The sequence below is a fragment of the Ctenopharyngodon idella genome, chromosome 18, assembly GCF_019924925.1.
Source record: "Ctenopharyngodon idella isolate HZGC_01 chromosome 18, HZGC01, whole genome shotgun sequence".
NCBI lineage: Eukaryota > Metazoa > Chordata > Actinopteri > Cypriniformes > Xenocyprididae > Ctenopharyngodon > Ctenopharyngodon idella.
Genome location: NC_067237.1, coordinates 33,165,656 through 33,186,011, shown reverse-complemented (window position 1 = coordinate 33,186,011; position 20,356 = coordinate 33,165,656). Strand labels below are relative to the sequence as shown.

General features: G+C 41.0%; 1 protein-coding gene across 4 annotated transcripts in view; it reads right to left on the bottom strand.

Moving 5' to 3' along the window:
• Positions 1 to 20,356, bottom strand: part of LOC127499461 (protein unc-13 homolog C) — a 219,569-nt gene that overhangs the window by 45,032 nt on the left and 154,181 nt on the right. For 2 of the 4 annotated variants that reach the window (XM_051869802.1, XM_051869804.1), the window contains 5 exons: positions 17,895 to 17,991; positions 14,272 to 14,415; positions 12,041 to 12,118; positions 6,024 to 6,101; positions 4,957 to 4,983 (listed from right to left, as the gene is read on the bottom strand). In XM_051869802.1, the coding sequence (XP_051725762.1) occupies positions 4,957 to 4,983; positions 6,024 to 6,101; positions 12,041 to 12,118; positions 14,272 to 14,415; positions 17,895 to 17,991 (424 nt within the window). The remainder of the gene's footprint in view (positions 1 to 4,956; positions 4,984 to 6,023; positions 6,102 to 12,040; positions 12,119 to 14,271; positions 14,416 to 17,894; positions 17,992 to 20,356) is intronic. The other 2 variants (XM_051869805.1, XM_051869803.1) reach the window with 1 other exon arrangement.

The following is a 20,356-nucleotide window of genomic DNA, read 5'->3' as shown; positions in this document are numbered from 1 at the left end:
TAAGTCCTCCGCGTCCCGTCCAGAGACCACACGTGGAGGTTCCAGAGGTCAGGACGTGGGTGCCATATGGTTCCCCCGTCCCTGAGAAAGCAGGTCCTTCCTCAGGGGAATCCGCTAGGGAGGGGCTGTCGCGAGGAACATCACTCTGGGAGCCAGGTCCAGTTGGGCCAGTACGGCGTAACTAGCAAGACCTGCTCCTCGTCCTCCCTGACCTTGCACAGTGTCTGTGCGAGAAGGCTCACTGGGGGAAACGCGTATTTGCGTAGTACCCGGGGCCAGCTGTGTGCCAGTGCATCCGTGCCGCGGGTCCAATTGGACAGGGAATAAAACCACTGGCAGCGAGCGGACTTCTGGGAGGCAAAAAGGTCCACCTGTGTGTCCCCGAATCGGCTCCAAATCAGCTGGACCACCTGGGTGTGGAGTCTCCATTCCCTCGGAAGCATGAGCTGTCGTGAGAACGTGTCGGCCTCCCGATTGAGTTCGCCCGGGATATAAATGGCGCATAGCGACCTGAGCCGTTGCTGACTCCAGAGGAGGAGATGGTGGGCGAGTTGCGACATGCGACGGGAGCGTAGAACACCCTGGTGGTTGATGTAAGTTACGGTCGATGTGTTGTAAATCCGGACCAGTACATGCTTGTCGTGCAGTAACGGTTGAAACCGGTGCAGGGCAAGGAGTACTGCTAGCAACTCAAGGCAATTGATATGCCACCGTCGTAGGGGTTCTGTCTAGGAGCCCGACGCAGCATGACCATTGCATATGGCACCCCAGCCGGTGGTGGAGGCATCCGTTGTTACAACAACATGCCTGGACACTTGTACTAGGGGGACCCTGGCCTGTAGAAAGCAAGGTCCAACCACGGGCTGAATGTACAGTGACAGCTCGGTGTGATAACCACACAGAGCGTGCCATGGCACCATGCCCAACTCGGGACTCGGCTGTCTAGCCAGTGCTGAAGCGGTCTCATATGCAGCAATCCGAGCGGTGTGATCCCGGCTGTAGATGCCATATGCCCCAGGAGCCTCTGAAATTGCTTCAGTGGAACCACTGTTTCTGTGAGAACGAATTCAGGCAGTTCAGCACCGACTGTGCGTGCTCGCTGGCGAGACACACAGTCCTACTGACCGAATCCGTCTCCACACTGAGAAAAGAGATGCTCTGCAGAGAGAAGAGCTTGCTCTTTTCCCAGTTGACCCGAAACCCCAGATGGCTGTGGTGCCTGAGCACCAGGTCCCTGTGTTTGCATGACTGATCTCGAGAGTGAGCCAGAATGGGTCAGTCCTCAAGATAGTTCAAGATGCGAATGCCCACCTTCCTGAGCAGGGTAAGGGCAGCTTTCGCGGCTTTGGAAAGATGCGGGTAGACAGGGACAGCCTACTGGGGAGGACGTAGTACTGGTATGCTCCACCCTCGAAGAAACGGTCTGTCGAGGTGTTGAGGTGAAACGAGAGTACGTGTCCTTCAGGTCAATTGCTGTAAACCAATCATGGGGTGAACGCATATGAGGATGCATTCTTGCGTGAGCAACTTGAACGGAAGCCTGTAAGGGGCCCGATTCAAGACACGCAGATCCAAGACCGGCCATAAACCCCGCTATCTTGGGTACAATGAAGGATTGTATACTTGCTGTATACTGTAATCCTTCATCTCGGCTGGAGGGACAGGCTTTATTGCGTCCTTCGCCAGAAGGAAGAGCGTCGCTCACTGCCCATGCACACCCTGTATGACCGAAGAGTCAGAAAACCACTCTTTCTTGAGAATCTGGGACCACTGGCCATTGGGCCAATGGCGGAACAGTAGTAAGATTCTCCACCTAGCCCTCCTTCAGAGAAAGAGCCATTCCCTGCAAATCCGGGTCACCTGTCCCAGGGCCACCTACCCAACCAAATAGGTTTAACAGTGACCTGGGGACAGGCTGCATCACCTTCCTGCAGAGGGCTCGGCCTCAAGGCTGAGCCTGGGCGGAGCACTGCTTACAGGGGGATGTTCTTGGCGACAAGCAGACTGAACCACAATGGCAGAGTGACTGCTTCTGAACTGTCGGGAACTGCTGTGCAATCCCCGGCAGTGTCGCCAAGAGATCACCTTGTGAGATGGGAGTGTCAAGAAAGCGCACTTTGTTGACATCTCGCATCTCTGCAAGGTTTAGCCAGAGATGGCGTTCCTGGACCACAAGGTGGACATCGTCTGGCCGAGGGCCCTTGCTGCGACTTCTCTCGCCCAGAGGGCAAGGTCAGTAAGCATGCGCGGGTCCTGCATCAACCCCGGCTCAGAACTACCTTTGTGTGTTACTTTGGCCAGCAGGATGACCATTGCATGCAAGAAGGAGGCGGTCAGTCCAGCAGCACCACAAGGCTTAACAACTAGAGCTGCCATCACCTCACAGGCACTGGATGGGAGCCACAGAATATTCCTCCAGGTGGCAGCACTCTGCGGGCATAAATGCACCGCAATTGCACAGTTCACCCGAGGAACCCCCATGAACCCTTTGACGCCCCACAGACGAGGGTATTGAGAGAGGAAAAACTTTGAACAGATTTTGGCACAAATGTACCTCCATACTGCCAAAGCTCTTCATGCACTTCCGGGAAAAAAGGCATGGGGGCAAGGCGAAGGTGATCTTTAGCGTTGCGCTCCGAGCCCAGAACCGATCCACCAGCCGCGATCGCTCAGACGAGTCCAAGCATGCGGCAGCCCGGGAAAGCATGGCTGTCAACTCTGAATCCGATTCAGCATGAGCAAACACCGCCGAAGCGGAAAGCTCAAATTCATCATCCTCTCCAGAGAACAACAGCCCTCCCACCGATGCAGCTATCGACATCTGATCCTCATCTGGAGTGCCCAATGACGCGCTGAGTCTCCGTGGCAACACGCACTGTCACTGGCACACGACGCGCTGAGGAGCGGGAGATCCGCGGGGGTTTTCCTGGCAGAAAACTCTCACTGTAACCCTCAGTCTCCCAAAGTGCTGAGCTGACCCGTGGCTGTGCTTTTACACACAAGCGGCGGCTGGGCAACAACAAAGGGGACTCAAGCCTTTACGAAAAAGGAGAGTCACGACCCGCGTGTCAACATGATCATGTTCCCCTGAGAACATGAATCACCCATGAACTCTGTATCAACATGCTGGGCATGTGAGACAGCAATAGTGGCCGTCAGATGAAAACAGGAAACGACCGCATCCAGGAATGCACAGACAGATAGGTGTCTTTAAAAAGACGCTCGCTGCCCGTGCTTGCTCTTTTAGGGGAAATACTCTTAGCCGAAGCGCCCAGGGGCGAATGCTGGCCAGTGTACACAGAAAGCTGGATACAAACACTGCTGGAATGCACCATCACACCTGCAGAGAGATCCCACGACGAGCTGCAAGCAAAATAGCAGTTAAAATTGCTGTTTTCGGAGTGTTCTCCTGATAGCAATTAAAATTAAAATGCTCAGAAATGTACTCTCAATAGAGGTGAATTGGAAAGAGCGATCGCTGTACAACCGCTCGGCTCCGAAGCAAAAGTATGAATGGAAGTGAGTATGCCGGTCCTATTTATACCTGGATGCTGGGGGTGTGGCCCGGCATGTAAATCTCACTGGCCAATTCCCATTGGCTCGTTTTGTACCACTTGGAGGTGATTGGGCTCCCAAGCGAGACCCCATTACGTCAGTATCGATGTAACGTCGAACGTGACTGACTGAATGGGAACTAGCTAACAATGAGCAATACATTTTTTTACAGTATTTATTAATATTTGTTGACATTATTTAATAAAAATACACCTGTTCATTGTTATTTCATGTTAGCTCAGGCCCATTAAATAATATTAAAAGATGCAACTTTTGATTTTAATAATGTATTAGTAAATGTCGAAATTAAAACCAACTAATTGGTATAAGTATTTTTTATTGTTAGTTAATGTTAACAAGCAGCACAACTGTTTTGAACTTTGATAATAACTTGAAATGTTTCCTGAGCAGCAAATCAGCATATTATAATGATTTCTGAAGGATCATGTGACACTGAAGACTGGAGTAATGATGCTGAAAATTCAGCTTTGCTATTAAAGGAATAAATTACATATTAAAATATATTAAAATAGAAAACAGCTAATAATATTTCCAATATTACTGTTTTTCCTTATTTTTGTTTAAATAAATGCAGCCTTGGTGAGCATAAGAGACTTCTTTCAAAGACATTAAACAACTGTAATGTTTCCAAACTTTTGACAGGTACTGTAATATAGTTATCTAATGTTAACAGATTCAACCTTATTGTAAAATGTTACCAACTATTCCATGATTTTTTTTTCCAGTTTTTTTTTTTTCTCCAGATACCAGAAATCTTACCCATTTCATTTATGTATGACTGACAAATATGCATCACATTAAGTTCCTTAGTTAATGTTAAAACGGCGTAATCCAAATGGATGGAAATTTTATATGTAAATCAAATACAAACAACTCAAATTTAGATATAAATATTTATTTGAGGGCATGAGGGTCAGTAAATGATGACAGAAATTTCACTTTTGGAAGTTGAGGATTAGCAGCCTCAGTTATTGAAGATAATCGTTCTTGTGAGGTTTCATGCCAGGTAACTCGAGCAGGTGCGGCATGCTCTTGAGGGAAGTACGAGTGACAGGAAGTGAGGTGGGTTTCAATGGGTGTGAAAGCTTTCGTGCTGCTCAAACCTGGCCAGTAAAACTGATCAACTGGAATGAAATAAGGCCGTACACTACAGCCGGAATTCACAACAAGAAAGCTGCAGAGATCTGGTTCAGTGTCTTCATTCACTGTCATATAATGTTGCTCCAAACCCATTTCTATTTTGCACAGAAGACTTGCGTCTTACGGGTTTGGAACGACATGAGCGTGAGTAAATGATGACAGTATTCTACTGATTTCTGCAGCTGGTCTGGCTGTAGAGCACTGGCCTAGAGAGATGTTAGAGGAAACCTGTCCACACACCTTGCAGAAGACCACAGTCCCTTCCTCCTGGTGCAAGAGCCCAGAGGAAACGGGAATGACAAGAAACAAGGACATTGTCATAGTTGGAGAGGTTTATCACATTTACAGAAGAGAGAGAAGCATCACAACATGCATGCAAAATTCACACGGGATGTTAAGTTGTGTTCACATCATGACGGAATTCCAGTAATTATGAGGTGGCTATCAGTGATCACTGCATTAATTAACCTAAATTCTTTTGAAATATCTTGAATAGGTTTGAGGGAGGGGGAATGATTTTTTTCTTGATTTTTTCATGGTTCTGTTAACGGTTCTTGAACAGTGCTTTTCTGTCAATGCTAACCAAACATACAACAGTGTTTCCTGCATCACTATTCAGAGGCAAGATAAAGCCGGTTCTTTTTAATGAATCAAACTAAAAGATTAAAAAATCTGTCTCAACTCATATTGGTTTGAATCAATTTAACAATTCACTGACTGAATCACTCATTGTTCACATTATAATTATTGAATGTTACTGTATTAAGTATATACTGTATTAACGTATAAAGATAAAGATACACATTCACGGTTTTGACCCAAATAAATGGTCATTTGAAATAAAAAAAAAATAAAAAAATAAGTATATTTAATAAAACAAAACAGTATATATAATAGTAATTATAATAAAATAAAATAGTATATTTGTTAAGTATATAATTAGGCCTAATTACTCTTTAAATACTGAAAATCTCATCAGTCATAAGGGAATTATAACTGTTTAGAGTGGAATCAGAATCTGAACCAAAATCATTCAATTCTTATCTTAAAGAAACACAGAAAGTGCCCAAGGTAACATTGACTATGCAATGACATATAAAACAGCAATATGTTGATAACTAACCACTTATAACTGCTGAAGCTATGAACTTGATGGACTTTCTAGTTGCAACTAAACAGACTCATAATTACGGCAATTTGACATGTCATGAACGCAGCTTTACAGCAACTCACACTTAACTCACACAAACAGTTAGTGGGAAAACATTGTTGTGGAGTGTTGCAGTAATATTGATTAGATTCCCAACCTGTTTTCCTCCCATGGACTCAAACATCTTCTCCAGCTGAACTCGGAGCTGCTGGATGTTGTTCAAGAGGATACAGGGCTATCAGGAGAAGAAAGATAGACAAGATATTTCATGATTAATCGACTGTCTTCCTTTCCAGATGCATTCGGTCTTCAAATCCCTCCACCATCCTAATGCAAGGAGACGTTTTTTTACTAGAAGACTTCTGTAAATACATACACATGGGCATTGATTCGTCTGGATGCTGATGATGATGGTTGTCATTGACATGAGTTTGCACATCTTACTTTCATCATTGGCAGTAAATCTGAATTTCATTACATAAAATCTATGCCTCTGCCTCTCCAGAGAAATGCAAGAACTACACAACTGAACACAAATGTATTGATTCAAACGTGCATTCCTTTTTGAAAATAAAATGAATAATGCACAACAAAGGTGTTATTAAAGCATAATGTTCCCTTTCAAAAGGAAACTCGCACTGTGTCTTAACACGCTATGGGGAACGCCTTCGCGGGAACCGGTGTCTGAAACGCTATCACGCTATTTTTGAGGAAACTGTTTGCTCACGCTGTGTGTGTTTCCCATGGCAACCCCAGTCACATGTTGTTTAACTGCACACGCGTATATGAGCCTTCCTTTCCCTTTTGATCTCCACTTCGAGATCGAGAGGGCGTGGAAGAATCTGTTTTATTCCTGCATCCGTTAACATCGGCATGTAATTTATGCGGATGTTGAGGGGTTGCAGGAGCTTAGATACATGTCGATGCCCCCATCGGATGAGATGTTTTTGAACTATCGCGTGGCTGGAGTGGCACCGACGTTGAAAGCTCTGGTCCTGCCCATATATGGCAGGACATACGCAGCAGCAGATTACGCTCTTACTCTTACTGCAGAGTATAGTAGGCCACTTTTACATTTAGGTCTCTGCTCCTTAAGATCTCAGGTTGAGCTTTTAGGTTACCTCTCCTTTCGTGAGAGCCGTTAAAAATTCAGTGACCTCAGCTCCCTGTAGAAAGGAATAAAGGGGGTGTTTATTCTATATTATGGGTTAAATTATGACATATATATATATATATATATACATACTTTTGTATTGGGGCGTTTAACTGGGGCCCTGGAGCTCCCATGATTAGGGAAGGTTATCGTGACACCCTTACTATGTGCCTCCTCTCTTTGTGAGGTTTTTATATAGTGGGTAACATTTAGAACGAAATATCGCCTGTAGTGAATGGCATGGCCTCCTCTCGATCTGAGAGTCGGTATTCTAGGCCGCGGCTCATCTGAGCTCCAGATAGTTGATATGTCAGGTGCTCAGGCCTTCGGGGCCGCCCTGATAATCCTTCTGGTTGAGGGAGTTGGCTTCCTCTCGTTAAAGAGAGTCATTTTGCTGAAGCCACCGCTCTGCTGAGCTCCAGGTATTATCACGATTTGAGGTGTATGGCCTTTGTTAGGCCCCCTTGATACCTTCCGTAGGTCGAGTGAAGTGGTTTCCTCTCGCTGAGAGAGTAAAAGGCGATATTCTGAAGCCTCCACTCCCCCAAGCTCCAGACAGATCATGACTGTAAGTGTCGGCCCTCTCTGGGCTGCCTTGACATTAAACTGTGGTGAGTGAGCTGGCTTCCTCTCGTTTGAGAGTCTCTATTCAAAGGTACTGCTCCATTGAGCTCCAGGTGGTGAGTTCACCTGTGTGTTGTGAGCTGGCCTCCTTTCTTTAGAGTGGTTAGGCTGAAGTCTCCGCTCCATTGAGCTCCAGGAAGGTCATGAGTGTGTGTGTGTCGGCCCTTCTTTTGGGCCGCCCCTATATCCGGCCTAGGCTAGTACTTTAGGAGAGTCTTTTTAGACAGAGACGGTTATGCTGTAGCTTTTCTGCCTCCTAGCATGCCGTAGCTCGGAGTAGGCTACTCCTAGGAGAGCCTCTCCAGCATAGGACTGGCAGCTAGTGATCTTAGTACCCCTCCTCTCATTGTGAAAGTCATCCCTGTCCGGGGCCCGCCTTCTGCATTAGGCTATTAATGTGAGTAGCAGGCTTAACGGCTTCCTTATTTTGCCTAGGTTGAGCTGAGACACCTCTTGATATTAGAGTAAAAGCGATATGCTGAGCTTCAGTTCCCTAGTGGTGTTAGGCACAGACAGATAGCCAGGTGTTGTAGGCTTTCGTAGAAAATCCTTGATTATTATCAAGTCGCGGGGTTGAGTGTTGCAGGCCCCTCCTGTGGAACTTCTTCCTGTTGAGGCCTCCATTCCTTCAGAGCTGAGCTCAGACGGTCATTCTCGTCTTGGACCAAGAGTTTTTGCTCAGGTTTTCACCCTTGAGCCCTTTCTCAGGTTTAGCTCACTTCGCTCCCAGAGCTAAGTGCCCATCACCAGCGAAGCTCAGGTTGAGCGTATCGAGTACTTCCTCCTTTCAGGGTGAGTTGAGCACGCTCCCTTAGAGCTCGAGCATTAGACCCGGGCCTGTGGCCATGTTAAGCTAGAGTATCTGTGGCCTCCTCGTAAGCCCGGTCGCATAGATTTGTACTCCCCTTGTTTTAAGGGTAGAAAACGTTATGCTGAGTACACTGCTCATTGTGGCAATGCAAACGAGTATTCCAAGCCTGCAGTACCTCTAGTGGCTGTTTCTGTTGGAGTTAGATTTGCTACCAAGTAGTTGGCCCTCCTTGGTTCTCCTTAAGAGCGATCCTCCGGGTTGAGCTAGGTTCCTGAGTGTCCTAGTTCCCTGGAGTTGAGCAGACGGTTATCAGGTAGCTCAGGCTCCAGTGGAGCCTCCCTGATACTTGCCCTAGAATTCTAGATCTGCTAGCAAGTAGTTGGCCCTCGAGCGGGCCACCTTGAAGGCGATAATCTTGGTCGAGTAGGTCCTTAGCACTTCCAGCTAAGTTAGTATCCTGACTCCCTAGAGTAATATGAGTGTAGGCTCTTCAGAAGCCTCCCTGGTACTTGCGTTGAGCTTGGTCAATACTCGTCTCAGTTGAGTCTAGTTAGTACTCCCCTCGCATTGAGGGTCGTTCCTTAGAGTACAGTGCTCCCGAGTTCTGGACGGAAGGTCGAAGGTCTCTCGTGAGACCTCCCTGGTAGATCAGTATTTTAGGCTGTAGGGACTCCCCTATCTTGTGTGGGTCGTCATTTAGAGGACCTCGCTCCCTGAGTTGGTCTTAAAGGTTTAAGAGATTCATTTAGTAAGAACTCCCTTGGTAGATCAGCTCCTGTTGGAGCTGGAGGTGTGCCTCTCATTAGGGGCCCTATGTAGAGTACTCAGCCTCCAGAGTGCCTTGTTTAAGAAGCGCTCTGTAGATCCTAGGTTGAGCAGAGTAACTCCCCTCGTTTGCAAGGGTTTTAAGCACTATGCTGAGTCCTGCTCCCCAGGATGCCCATCTCTACGATCCGGTCTGAGTTGGTTACTGCCAGTTTGCAGCCCCTCTTTTTGGAAGTGCTTTAGAGACTCTGTAACAGACAGGTTGCTGGCCAGACTAGGTACTAAAGTAGGACCAGGTCGGCCTCCCTGGTGGCATTAGGGGTAGACTATGCTCCCCTGAGAAGTGAAATATTCGCCTAATTTCGGCTCCCTGGCCACATTCCCTTAAGGGGACCACTTCTGTTTGAAGTTGTTGGTTCCAAGCCTTTGAGCGGCCTTGGCAGGCCTCTGAATATTCTGGGGGCCTCTTTGAGGCTAATAGCTTGAGTGTTGGCCGTAGGGAATGCTGTCACTGACAGCCTATTAGACCCGTGGGAGGAGTGATTTTGACATATCTGTTGAAATTGTCCATCTGTTTTTTTGTCAGCCATTCTTTGGCATGCACTCCCCTCAGCATGGCGGGGTGGGTATTTCATTCCACATAGCGTGTTAAGACGCAGTGCGAGTTCCCTTTCGAAAGGGAACGTCTCAGGTTACGCATGTAACCATGGTTCCCTGAGGAACAGGGAATGAGAAACAGCCTCTCCCTGCCATGCCTCGGGGCCGCCTACTGAACAGTCCCTTCAGACGATAAGTGGATGACTTGTTCTCTAGGTGCCCCTTATGTGCATTCGGGTTGCACTAGTAGTGACATCATAGGCTGTCGCCGGCCAAAACGATTGTCATGATTTGATAGCGTTTCAGACACCGGTTCCCGCGGAGGCGTTCCCCATAGCGTGTTAAGACGCAGAGTCTCGTTCCCTGTTCTCAGGGAACCATGGATACATGCGTAACCTGAAACGTTTCTTTTATATCTAATAATATTTATAGTTGGTTGTATTTTGTTTTTAAAGTCATAGTAGTTATTAATATATTCAGTAGGTTGTCCTAATGCATTCAATGCATGTATTATTATTATATATATAAATAAATTCTTATCTCATTTTGTTTAGTTTTTTGCCCAAACCTCAAAAGCCTGTTTAAATGATTAAAACTATATCTTAACTTAAAGATTAGTTTTATCATATAAACCACATGCACTCTGCAGCCACTTTTTAACTGCTTGTTAATGCAAATATCTAATCAACCAATCACATGGCTGCAACTCAATGCATTTAGGCATGTAGATATGGTCAAGACGATCTCCTGAAGTTCAAACTGAACATCAGAATGGGGAGGAAAGGTGATTTAAGTGACTTGGAATGTGGCGTGATTGTTGGTACCAGATGAGCTAGTCTGAGACTTTCAGAAATCTCTGGGATTTTTACACACAACAATCTCTAGTGTTTACAGACAAAGGTCTGAAAAAGAGAAAATATCCAGTGAGTGGCAGTTCTGTGGGTGAAAATGCCTTGTCGATGCCAGAGATCAGAAGAGAATGACCAGACTGGTTTGAGCTGATAGAAAAGCAACTGTAACTCAAACAACCACTTGTTACAACCGAGGTAATCAGAAGATCATTTTAAGTGTGTAAAATGACATCTGTAATTGAAAATGTTATATAAAAAAGAATGCTATATTAAAAACATTAGTTTGATGGTGAAATGTTTATGACTCTCTAACTCACAAGGATCAGTTTCTGATGACAAGTGTTAAATGAGCAAAACACTTGACCCCGGCTTGCTCCAGGTGAGATTGTTATCGCAATGCACTTTGGGTAAAAAGTGTCTGTTACAGTGAATGTCAAATAACCATTGACCAGAATTGTGTTGACACGCAGATGAACTAGAGATACAGCAGTCAAAACACTCTTGTGTAAGTGTCCCAGGATTTAACTGGATGGGTAGGAGTGCATAATTAGTGCAGGAGTCCATAAGCTAATTAAAACGGTCTCTTACTGTCTGCACCGGCACACTTCCTAAAGGTCACATGTCAGCCGTGTGACAAATAGGTGTAAAACTCTGAACCGAAAATATGAAGCAGTAGCGCTAATTGAAATGAGGGAACATCGTCTCAATGACAAGAGCTGGTGATTTCACATAGTCGTAAATTTAATTTAAGACAATGTATATAAACTCCTGTGTGGTGGTTATTGAGCTGATTTATGGGCATCGGTGCATTTAAAGATGTAGATATTCTTAGGATGAACCGTGCTGTCAATTACGCGATGGATGAGACCCGAGAAGCGGCTCTATCCTCTGAGACAGAACAGAGATATGTCTTTAATTACCGGACGCATGATTTTCTCTCTGTGGTCCTGTCACTGCACTTAAAAGATACATCTGTCTTTCTTCCCCACCACAGACGTCCTGCATGTCAAGCTTTTATAATCATTACAGGAAGACATTGTGAAAAATAAGAGGTAGAACAAAAGCAGCTCTGAGTTAGCGCTGTTAACGCTGTCATTTTACAAAAAGAACAGAAAGTTAAAAGCACAGAGGAAGGAGACGAGGACGCGAGAAGGTCTCGCTCTTTATTTGTCATCTACATATTGCCATCTCACAAAGACATAATGCAGAACGCAACCAAAGTCAACTTTAATGTCTCCATGGCAATGTCCCCAGTATAATCTGATCAAGCCATGTTTGGACACTTGCAGGGTCATGACTTTAAGAAACACGCTGACAATTTATGACAAAGCAGTTTTGAAAGCGTGTGTGTGCAAACCTGTTCATAGACTCACCACTTTCTCCTTGTTCAGATGGTTGCTGAAGTCTTTGGAGATGATCACAGCATACTGGAGAAGAACTTTATTTATGGTCTGGAAAGAGAATAAAATGTGTATTTAAATATTATAAAATACAATTTAACTTTGTGACAGCAATAAGTTGGGTATGTGATACTGTTATTATTTACAAACCTAATACAGATGTACATACACTACCATTCAAAATGTTGCTGAAAGAAGTCTCTTATGCTGACCAAGGCTGCATTTATTTGATTAAAAATACAGTAAAAACAGAAAATACTGTGAAATATAATTACAATTTAAAAGGAAAAGGGAGTAAAACTCTTAACATGTCCATAAATATGTAAATAAGTAAATGAGGGCAGTAATGATATGCGTTCTCAGGCCGCCGTAATAGATTTCTCGTGTCAAGTTTGCATGAAGTAATCAATGCCTCCTACAAGACCCTTTACCCACAATCCTTTGGGAGGAGTGCTGGTCTCAAAACCTCTCTCTCTCTCTCTCTCTCTCTCTCTCTCTTTTTATTTGCATTCATCTGCAATAGGAAAATACACTAGCTGGCCTGAAATCTCTTGGAAATGTCTTATAAAATCCACTATGTGTTCGAGTGAGCGAGTATATACTAAGAAATATGATCACCATATTTATAAGTTGTCTAAATATAGATGTGTTAATTTGTTGTGTTAAGTTAAACATCACTATTAGTATTGCTTGGTTTAGTGATGTGATTCTAACACTGGCAAACATCCTGGCTTCACAGTGGCAAAAACCACTTAAAATCTTAATAGAACAAGTAATTGTAGTTGTTTTCTAATTTTCATTATTACATTCAGTGTTTATTTATTAGTGTTCCTACTAGTTTAGTTTGTGTATTGATTGAATGTGTCAGCATGTATTGTGTGGAAACAGTCACCAATAAAACACTGGATTGAATTGTGAGGACATCTGTATGTCTGATCAAACATTAGGCTCTGAAACAAGACAACAGTCACACAGTCACAACAGTTGGGTTTTCATATTTTATGGGGACATTTCATAGACATGATTTTTATACTGTAAACTGTATATTCTATCCTCTAACCATAAACCCAACCATCACAGAAAACTTTCTGCATTTGTAAATTTTCAATTTTTTTTTTATTTTTAGGCTGTTTTCCTTATGAGGACCAAAAAATGTCCCCACAAGGACAAGGATTTTGGATTTTTTTTTTTTTTTGAAGGAAATGAATACTTTTATTCAGCGACAGTAATGCCATTTATGTGTTTGTTTTATTAATGTGTAATGTTACAAAAATGTATTTCAAATAAAACTTCTATTTTAAATGTGAACTTTCTATTCAAAGAATCAGGTTTTCCACAAAAATATAAAGCAGCACAACTGTTTTCAGCGTTGATAATAATCAGATGTTTCTTGAGCAGCAAATCAGCATATTAGAATGATCTTTGAAGGATCATGTGACACTGAAGAATGGTAATGATACTGAAAATTCAGCTTTGCATCGAAGGAATAACTTACAGTTTAAAATATATTGCAATAGAAAACAGTTCCTTTAAATTGTAATAATATATATATATATTTTTTTTTTACTGTATTTTAATAAAAATAAATAGTCTTGGTGAGCAGAAGAGACTTCTTTCAAAAACACTCACCGACCCCAAACTTTTGAAGGCACTGTAGATTTTCCCTAAAAAGTGTAACACTGTAGTGCTTTTAAAACATTGCTCTATTCATTTCATTCATTCATCCATACCCTGCCCGGCACAACAACCCTGGCTCAATTAATATTTACAATTCCTTTTGGTGATACCAGTGGGGCAGAAATTACTGTACACATACTTGACATTTAAAGAAAATCAAGTAATGCTGCAAAAATACACCCTTCATTTTTTTCCAGGCAATGCTAGTCTAGATTTATGTCTAGTTTCAAAGCTTTTCTCCATCATTTGTTCATCATTTTATGCTCTCAGCTGCCTGGCAACCATATGACAACCTACAGTCTGAGTAATATTGTTTGGCGGAAGAACCTTTTATTGTGATTATTATTGTTAATTCATGTAATTCTTTATTGAAGATTGGTGCTTTTTATCATACTGCCACTGAGACTGTGCTGCAATGATTTTACCACATTTAAGGGTGATTTACTTTGCTTTTCATCACAGCAGCATGGTAAAATCACCAATGCACAGCCTCAAGGGACATACTTTCTATTCTGATTCTGTCTTACCTTAGCAAATCTGCGCATGAAGTGAGCGAGAGCTTGAGGGTTCGGACACTCCAGCTTCTTAATGATCTCAAAGCTTTGGTTCAACTGCGTGAACACATCCACCACAGAGCAAGAGAAGAGAGCGTGTTCTGATGTCTGCTGAAACTGCAATGATAACACAACAATCAAAACATTAATATCCGCCACACAATACAGAGGATGTCATGCTTTTAGCAATTATATATTTTTATGTTTCCCTTAATTTCAGCATTTACTACATAATGGAAGAAATAAAAGAAAATGTTTTATAGCCTGATTCCATCTTTCCATAAAGTTCTAATATGGTTCTTAAATGTTATAGTGATTCAAGAACCTTTGGAAGGGCTTCATTTTTTACTTTGTTTAAAGAATATGTCACACAAAATTTAAAATTCTGTCATCTTTAATTCACCATAATGTCATTCCAAACCAATATGACTATTTTGATGCTCTTTTCATACAATATACACTACACTTCAAAAGTTTGGGGTCAGTAAGATTTTAATAATTATAATAATACTTTCGTTTGACAAGGATGCATTGAATTGATCAAAAGTGACAATAAAAACAAAAAAAATGTTACAAACATTTTCTATTTCAAATAAATACTGTTCTTTTGAACTTTTTATTTATCAAAAGAATCCTGATAATAAACATCTATCAGTGTTTTCACAAAAATATGAAGCTTTCAACATTAAAGGGTTAGTTCACCCTAAAATGAAAATTCTGTCATTAATTACTCACCCTCATGTCGTTCCAAACCCGTAAGACTTTCGTTTATCTTCAGAAAACAAATGAAGATCTTTTTGATGACAGAATGCTGTCAGATTTCCTTCCATTGACTGCCTTTGTAACTACCACTTTGACGTTTCAAAAACTTGCGAACAGCGAACATAAGCAGAAGCTCAACCAAACCTACTTCACGTGCAAGATCAAACCTCTTTTCTTGGAAGCTCAAACGTGCTGCGTAACACACGAGAATGAACCTCACTGTGCGTGAAGCAGGTTTGGTTGAGCTTCTGCTTATGTTCGCTGATCAACGTTTACATGCCAGTAAAAGCATAAATTTAATCTGTTCATCATAACAAGCGATCGATTCTCTTCAGAAAATTTGGGACTAAACCGCTCAAATCATATGGATTAGTTTTCCAAACTCTTTATGAAGTTTTTGAAGCGTCAAAGTGGTAGTTACAAAGGCAGTCAATGGAAGGAAATCTGACAGCATTCTGTCATCAAAAAGATCTTCCTTTGTGTTCTGAAGATGAACGAAAGTCTTACGGGTTTGGAACGACATAAGGGTGAGTAATTAATGACAAAATTTTCATTTTGGGGTGAATTAACGCTTTAATAATAATCAGATGTTTCTTGAGCAGCGAATCAACATAGGATGATTTCTGAAGAATCATGTGACACTGAAAACTGGAGTAATGATGCTGAAATTTCAGGAATCACAGGGAAAAATACAATATAAAATACATTACAATAGAAAACAGTTCTCTTAAATTGTAATAATATTTTACAATATTTAAAAACATTAAAAAAATCTTACTAACCCCAAACTTTTGAACGCTTGTGGAGGTGAAAGGAGACTTTTTTGGGGGGGGTGAACTATTCAATATTGGTTCTACCTACAACCAATATGCTGATCTAAAGAATCTATAATTAAATATCAAGGAATGATATTGGTTTGTGATGGGAAGACTTGAACCTCAGATGCTGCCAGCAAGCACTGAGATGTTTTTAAGAAGACAGCGCTGGTATGATTCAGAGCCTTTGGGAATGCCTGCCAACATAACCTATGACACAATTAACCTGCGCTTCTGCCCTTATTCTCCAGGCGCTTCTGCCAACGAACACAAGCCTAATAATCATTAGACAATTAACTCAAAGTGCTGCTCCATTAGCATCTTAATGTAGAGTTGACTCTCACAAGACTTGAACCCCAGTGCAGCTAAATATCTAAACACAGTTAGCAACCCACTATGTGTAAACTCATGTAATCTCAGTACCAGCACAGCCTATAAATAAACTCCCCCTCCGCTGTGAACAGTAGCAGGAAAAAAACACACACATTTTAACACTGTTTTCATTGCTCTGCAACACTAATCTGCATCTGAAAATGCTCAAGTGCAATTATATTTGTCAGTGTCACATATTACATATAATAACGTGGCCGTTCATCACAGCAGTTGATAATGTGTAGGCCAATATTAACAGCACTAAATGGTTTGTGTTTTCACCACAACTGGTTTCAGGTGAAAGAAATTAGCATATGAAACCAATCACGCCGGTGATTTGTTTTCGTCAGCGAGGGAACATTGAGCAGGATAAATCCATGTTTTTGTACTGCCTTACAGTAACAGCAGCTCATATTCACATCAGTCCAATCAGAAGCATTTGTTTGGTTTATTTCACGAACACTCATCAGCCTAATGCTTTCAATTTACCAGTTTATCAGCACGTCTGATTCCATTCATCGTGTTTACATCTGAGAAAAACTCATTGCTTAATAAATTCTCAGCGCAAATGTCATAAGAGAGAAAAATATCTCTAATATTCATACTCCTACCCAAAGAGAGAGCCTATTGAAAATGAATTCGTTATAAACCTGTTCAAATGCTTTCAACTCATGTCAGAATGAATGCATTTATGAGATGAACATGAATGCCAGTGCCCAGCTAACAAAAATATGTCCAAAATTGTTTTGCTAATGTTTCTATATATATATATATATATATATATATATATGCACACACACACACACACACACACACACACACACATATATATAATTTTGAATGTTCTCTGAACATTCTGAAACAAGTAAAAATGTTAGATGAACATCCAACTGAAACATTTTGGGGGGAAAAATGCTTCTTTAACCATGTATAAATAATGTTTTTGTGCTAATGTTTTGAGAACATCACTGTAGACCAGATAACTTTAGACAAACGTTCTATTAATGTTGCTGGAAGTATGAGAGAACATTAGCCAAGGTTCTGAGAACGGTCCCTGTTAGCTGGGTACAGTATTGTTTTTACTAGTGAAAACTCAGGATTTTGAGCCATGAATTAGAAGTGTCAATTAAAAAAACATGGTAACTGATATTGATCATAATTAAGTTGCAACTGTGACTGTACAATTTAGTCTACATGCATTTGTGTACTGATTATGAACAACAGTGAAAAGCTTGCCAGAAAATACTCATTTAACAGGTTAATGATGTGACAGGCTACATTTTCCATTAATATACGAAAAGAATGATTAAGAACAGAAATCAAGCATTAATCGTATAATCAAAGCGTATTCTTTGCACTTCATTTTGTTGTTGCACTAAAAAGTGTCCCATCTTTGTTGGGATGCCAAAAAAAGAGGAAGAAATAAACTCATCCAGTGCATGTATTTTATTGTGACGAATCATAATTCAAATTGTAAAACTTTAAGTAGGAACTTCGCAGGAGCACTCAAAGGCAGCATACAAGCAAAAGAGAAATGCAGCATTTATTGTTAATGTGAGGTTTAGATGGTAACGGCAGAGTTAGACTATTTGCCAATTTACAAATGAAAAGCTCTACTGAAGCAAAGTAACAATACGAAAAACTCACCCCATCTTTTTTATCTCTCTCTAGAGCTCCGTTAAGAAAATCCATTGCTACATCTTCATTTTCATCCAACCACTGGATAACAAACGGCTCAAACCACCTGCAGAGAGAGAAAACAACACAAAGCAGTGTAATAAAGACTTTAGATGTGAGCGCTTTTGAAGTCAGAGATTGAAACTGTAGCAAAAAGGCCCATCAGTAAAATCTCTGTTATTCTGGTCTTTATATATGATTTTTTTTCACCCTATTTTATCATTCACAATATGTTAGAGACAAATTATGTGCCAAAGTTTAATGCTTAATGTTTATATGAAACAGGATTATTATCGTTAACTAAAACTAAAACTATTTTTGTTAACTGAAGCTGAAATATATAATATATTATATAATATATATTAGATGAAAACATATACTCAATGAAAATTGGAAAAGTTGCCTTTAAAACTAAAATTACCACCTGAAAATAATTAAAACCAGGAAAAAAAAATTAAACTTAATGTAGTAATGTATACATTGTATAAAAAACAACACATAACAAAATGATTAAAAATTTAACTAAAATTCAAATGAAAACTGGAAATATAAAAATAAAATCTAATTCAAGAGCACAGCCTATATCACCAATAAAATGTGGGCACAGCACTGTTTATTCAAATAAACACATTAAAATGCTTTTCACAACTCGTACAGATGGAAAACAGTAAAGATATATGGTATAACAGACAGCAACATCGTTCAGCAACATCGTCTCATAGCTCTGAAAACATTTCACTTACATTAAACAAACAATTATTTGCTCTGTCGAGGCACTGAACATCTTAACAGACAACAGAAATGAGAATAACATATTTTTAAATCAAGTAAAGCATTATAGATGGCCTATGGCAGGCAGAATCACACTAATAGCTCTGCTAATGTAATGAACCTGAGCTAGCGGTTTACTCAGATTGAGATGGTTTGCATTAATTTACTGTTTTTGACAGTAATAAGGGAATTAATATGATGACATTTAGCTTGTTATCTTAAATATTGATCTGGATTGCTCTACATGAAGGTTTCCTAACCACACATCCACAGATAAGACCCTGTTTGCTCAGGAAAGCTGCAGATAGATCTATCCGCTGTGTGTTTTTCATCTAGGAGGTGTAATTTTTACAGCAATTTCTCATTTGCAGTATGTCCCTGGATGCTGGAACGACATTTAGCAGATGTTCTTGCCGACATTTATGGGTTTAAATGTACATGCTTTAATTTTTCGCAATTTTATCAGATGCTTGTTCACAAATATGACATTTAAAGTGCAATGTTTTCCAGCAGCGCTCTCTCTCAGATTTCTCAGCAACATGCGCAGCTTATGTTAGGTCCAGATTCAATGATAGACTAGTGCCTAATTGTTAAAAATATAAGAAAAACATGTTCCCAGAAAACAAATAAATAAAGCAAGCAACATCTGGTTAAATTATGAATAGTAGATAATATTCATCTGATTACAATGCCTGTTGCAATTGATAACTCATAGTGTAGTGAGTGATTTTAACAGCTGAGAGTCGAAAGAAAATCAGAAAGGTGATGAAACCGAGGAGGTGACAAGGAATCCTGTGTGTGAAGATTTATCAATTTATGATAAATTCACATCTGACAGGCTGTACAGTGATGCTGTCACATTGTTAGGTTTTATAGCTACTGTAGGAATCATTTTTAAAACATTTTACCATGTTTGCAAGGCAGCACTAGTTTAATATTCCTCAATATTTTTAATCTTCTTTTACCTCAGCAAATAATTCAGCTTGAATTGTTTAACCCACGAAATCCATTCAAACTTAATTTAGTAATTTATTTCAGTCAGAGAGTATGTGTCATCTAGATGTACAATATACTGTACAATTAAATGTTGAAAATCTCCTACTGACATACATTTGTAAGATTAGAATGTTCGCCATTTAAAATCGGCATGATGATGTCATAATATTTAGATACTGAAATGCAAATGATTTTCTCTCATCTATTTGGAAACTAAATTGTCATTAGTCTTTAGTTTTTTTTTTTAATCTATATATTAACCATCTATAGCCTCCTTTCTAAACCTAAATGTACCTAAAACTTTAGTATTATTAGTATTATTCCTTTGCTGCTTTGCAAACACTGGTATTTGCTTGAGCAAATGCGAATTCATTTCTCGTGTCACTTATGTTAGCAAATGTGATGGGCGGAGCAGCTCTCACGTGCGGTCTCATTCTCATGGCAAAATCAATTCTCCTCTAGATGATTTTTGATTGACAGCTGTGTGGCTCTTCCCTGATGTCCTGTCCCATCTGTCATCCCGCCTCTCCACGCTCATAACTCACATTAATGAATGAGTGACTTTTTGACAACAGACAGCAGCCAATGAGAGGCCAGCGTGTGTCTGCAGATCCAGGACAGATGCATGATGGGTTGTGAATGGATGGATCAACACTCACTGTAAA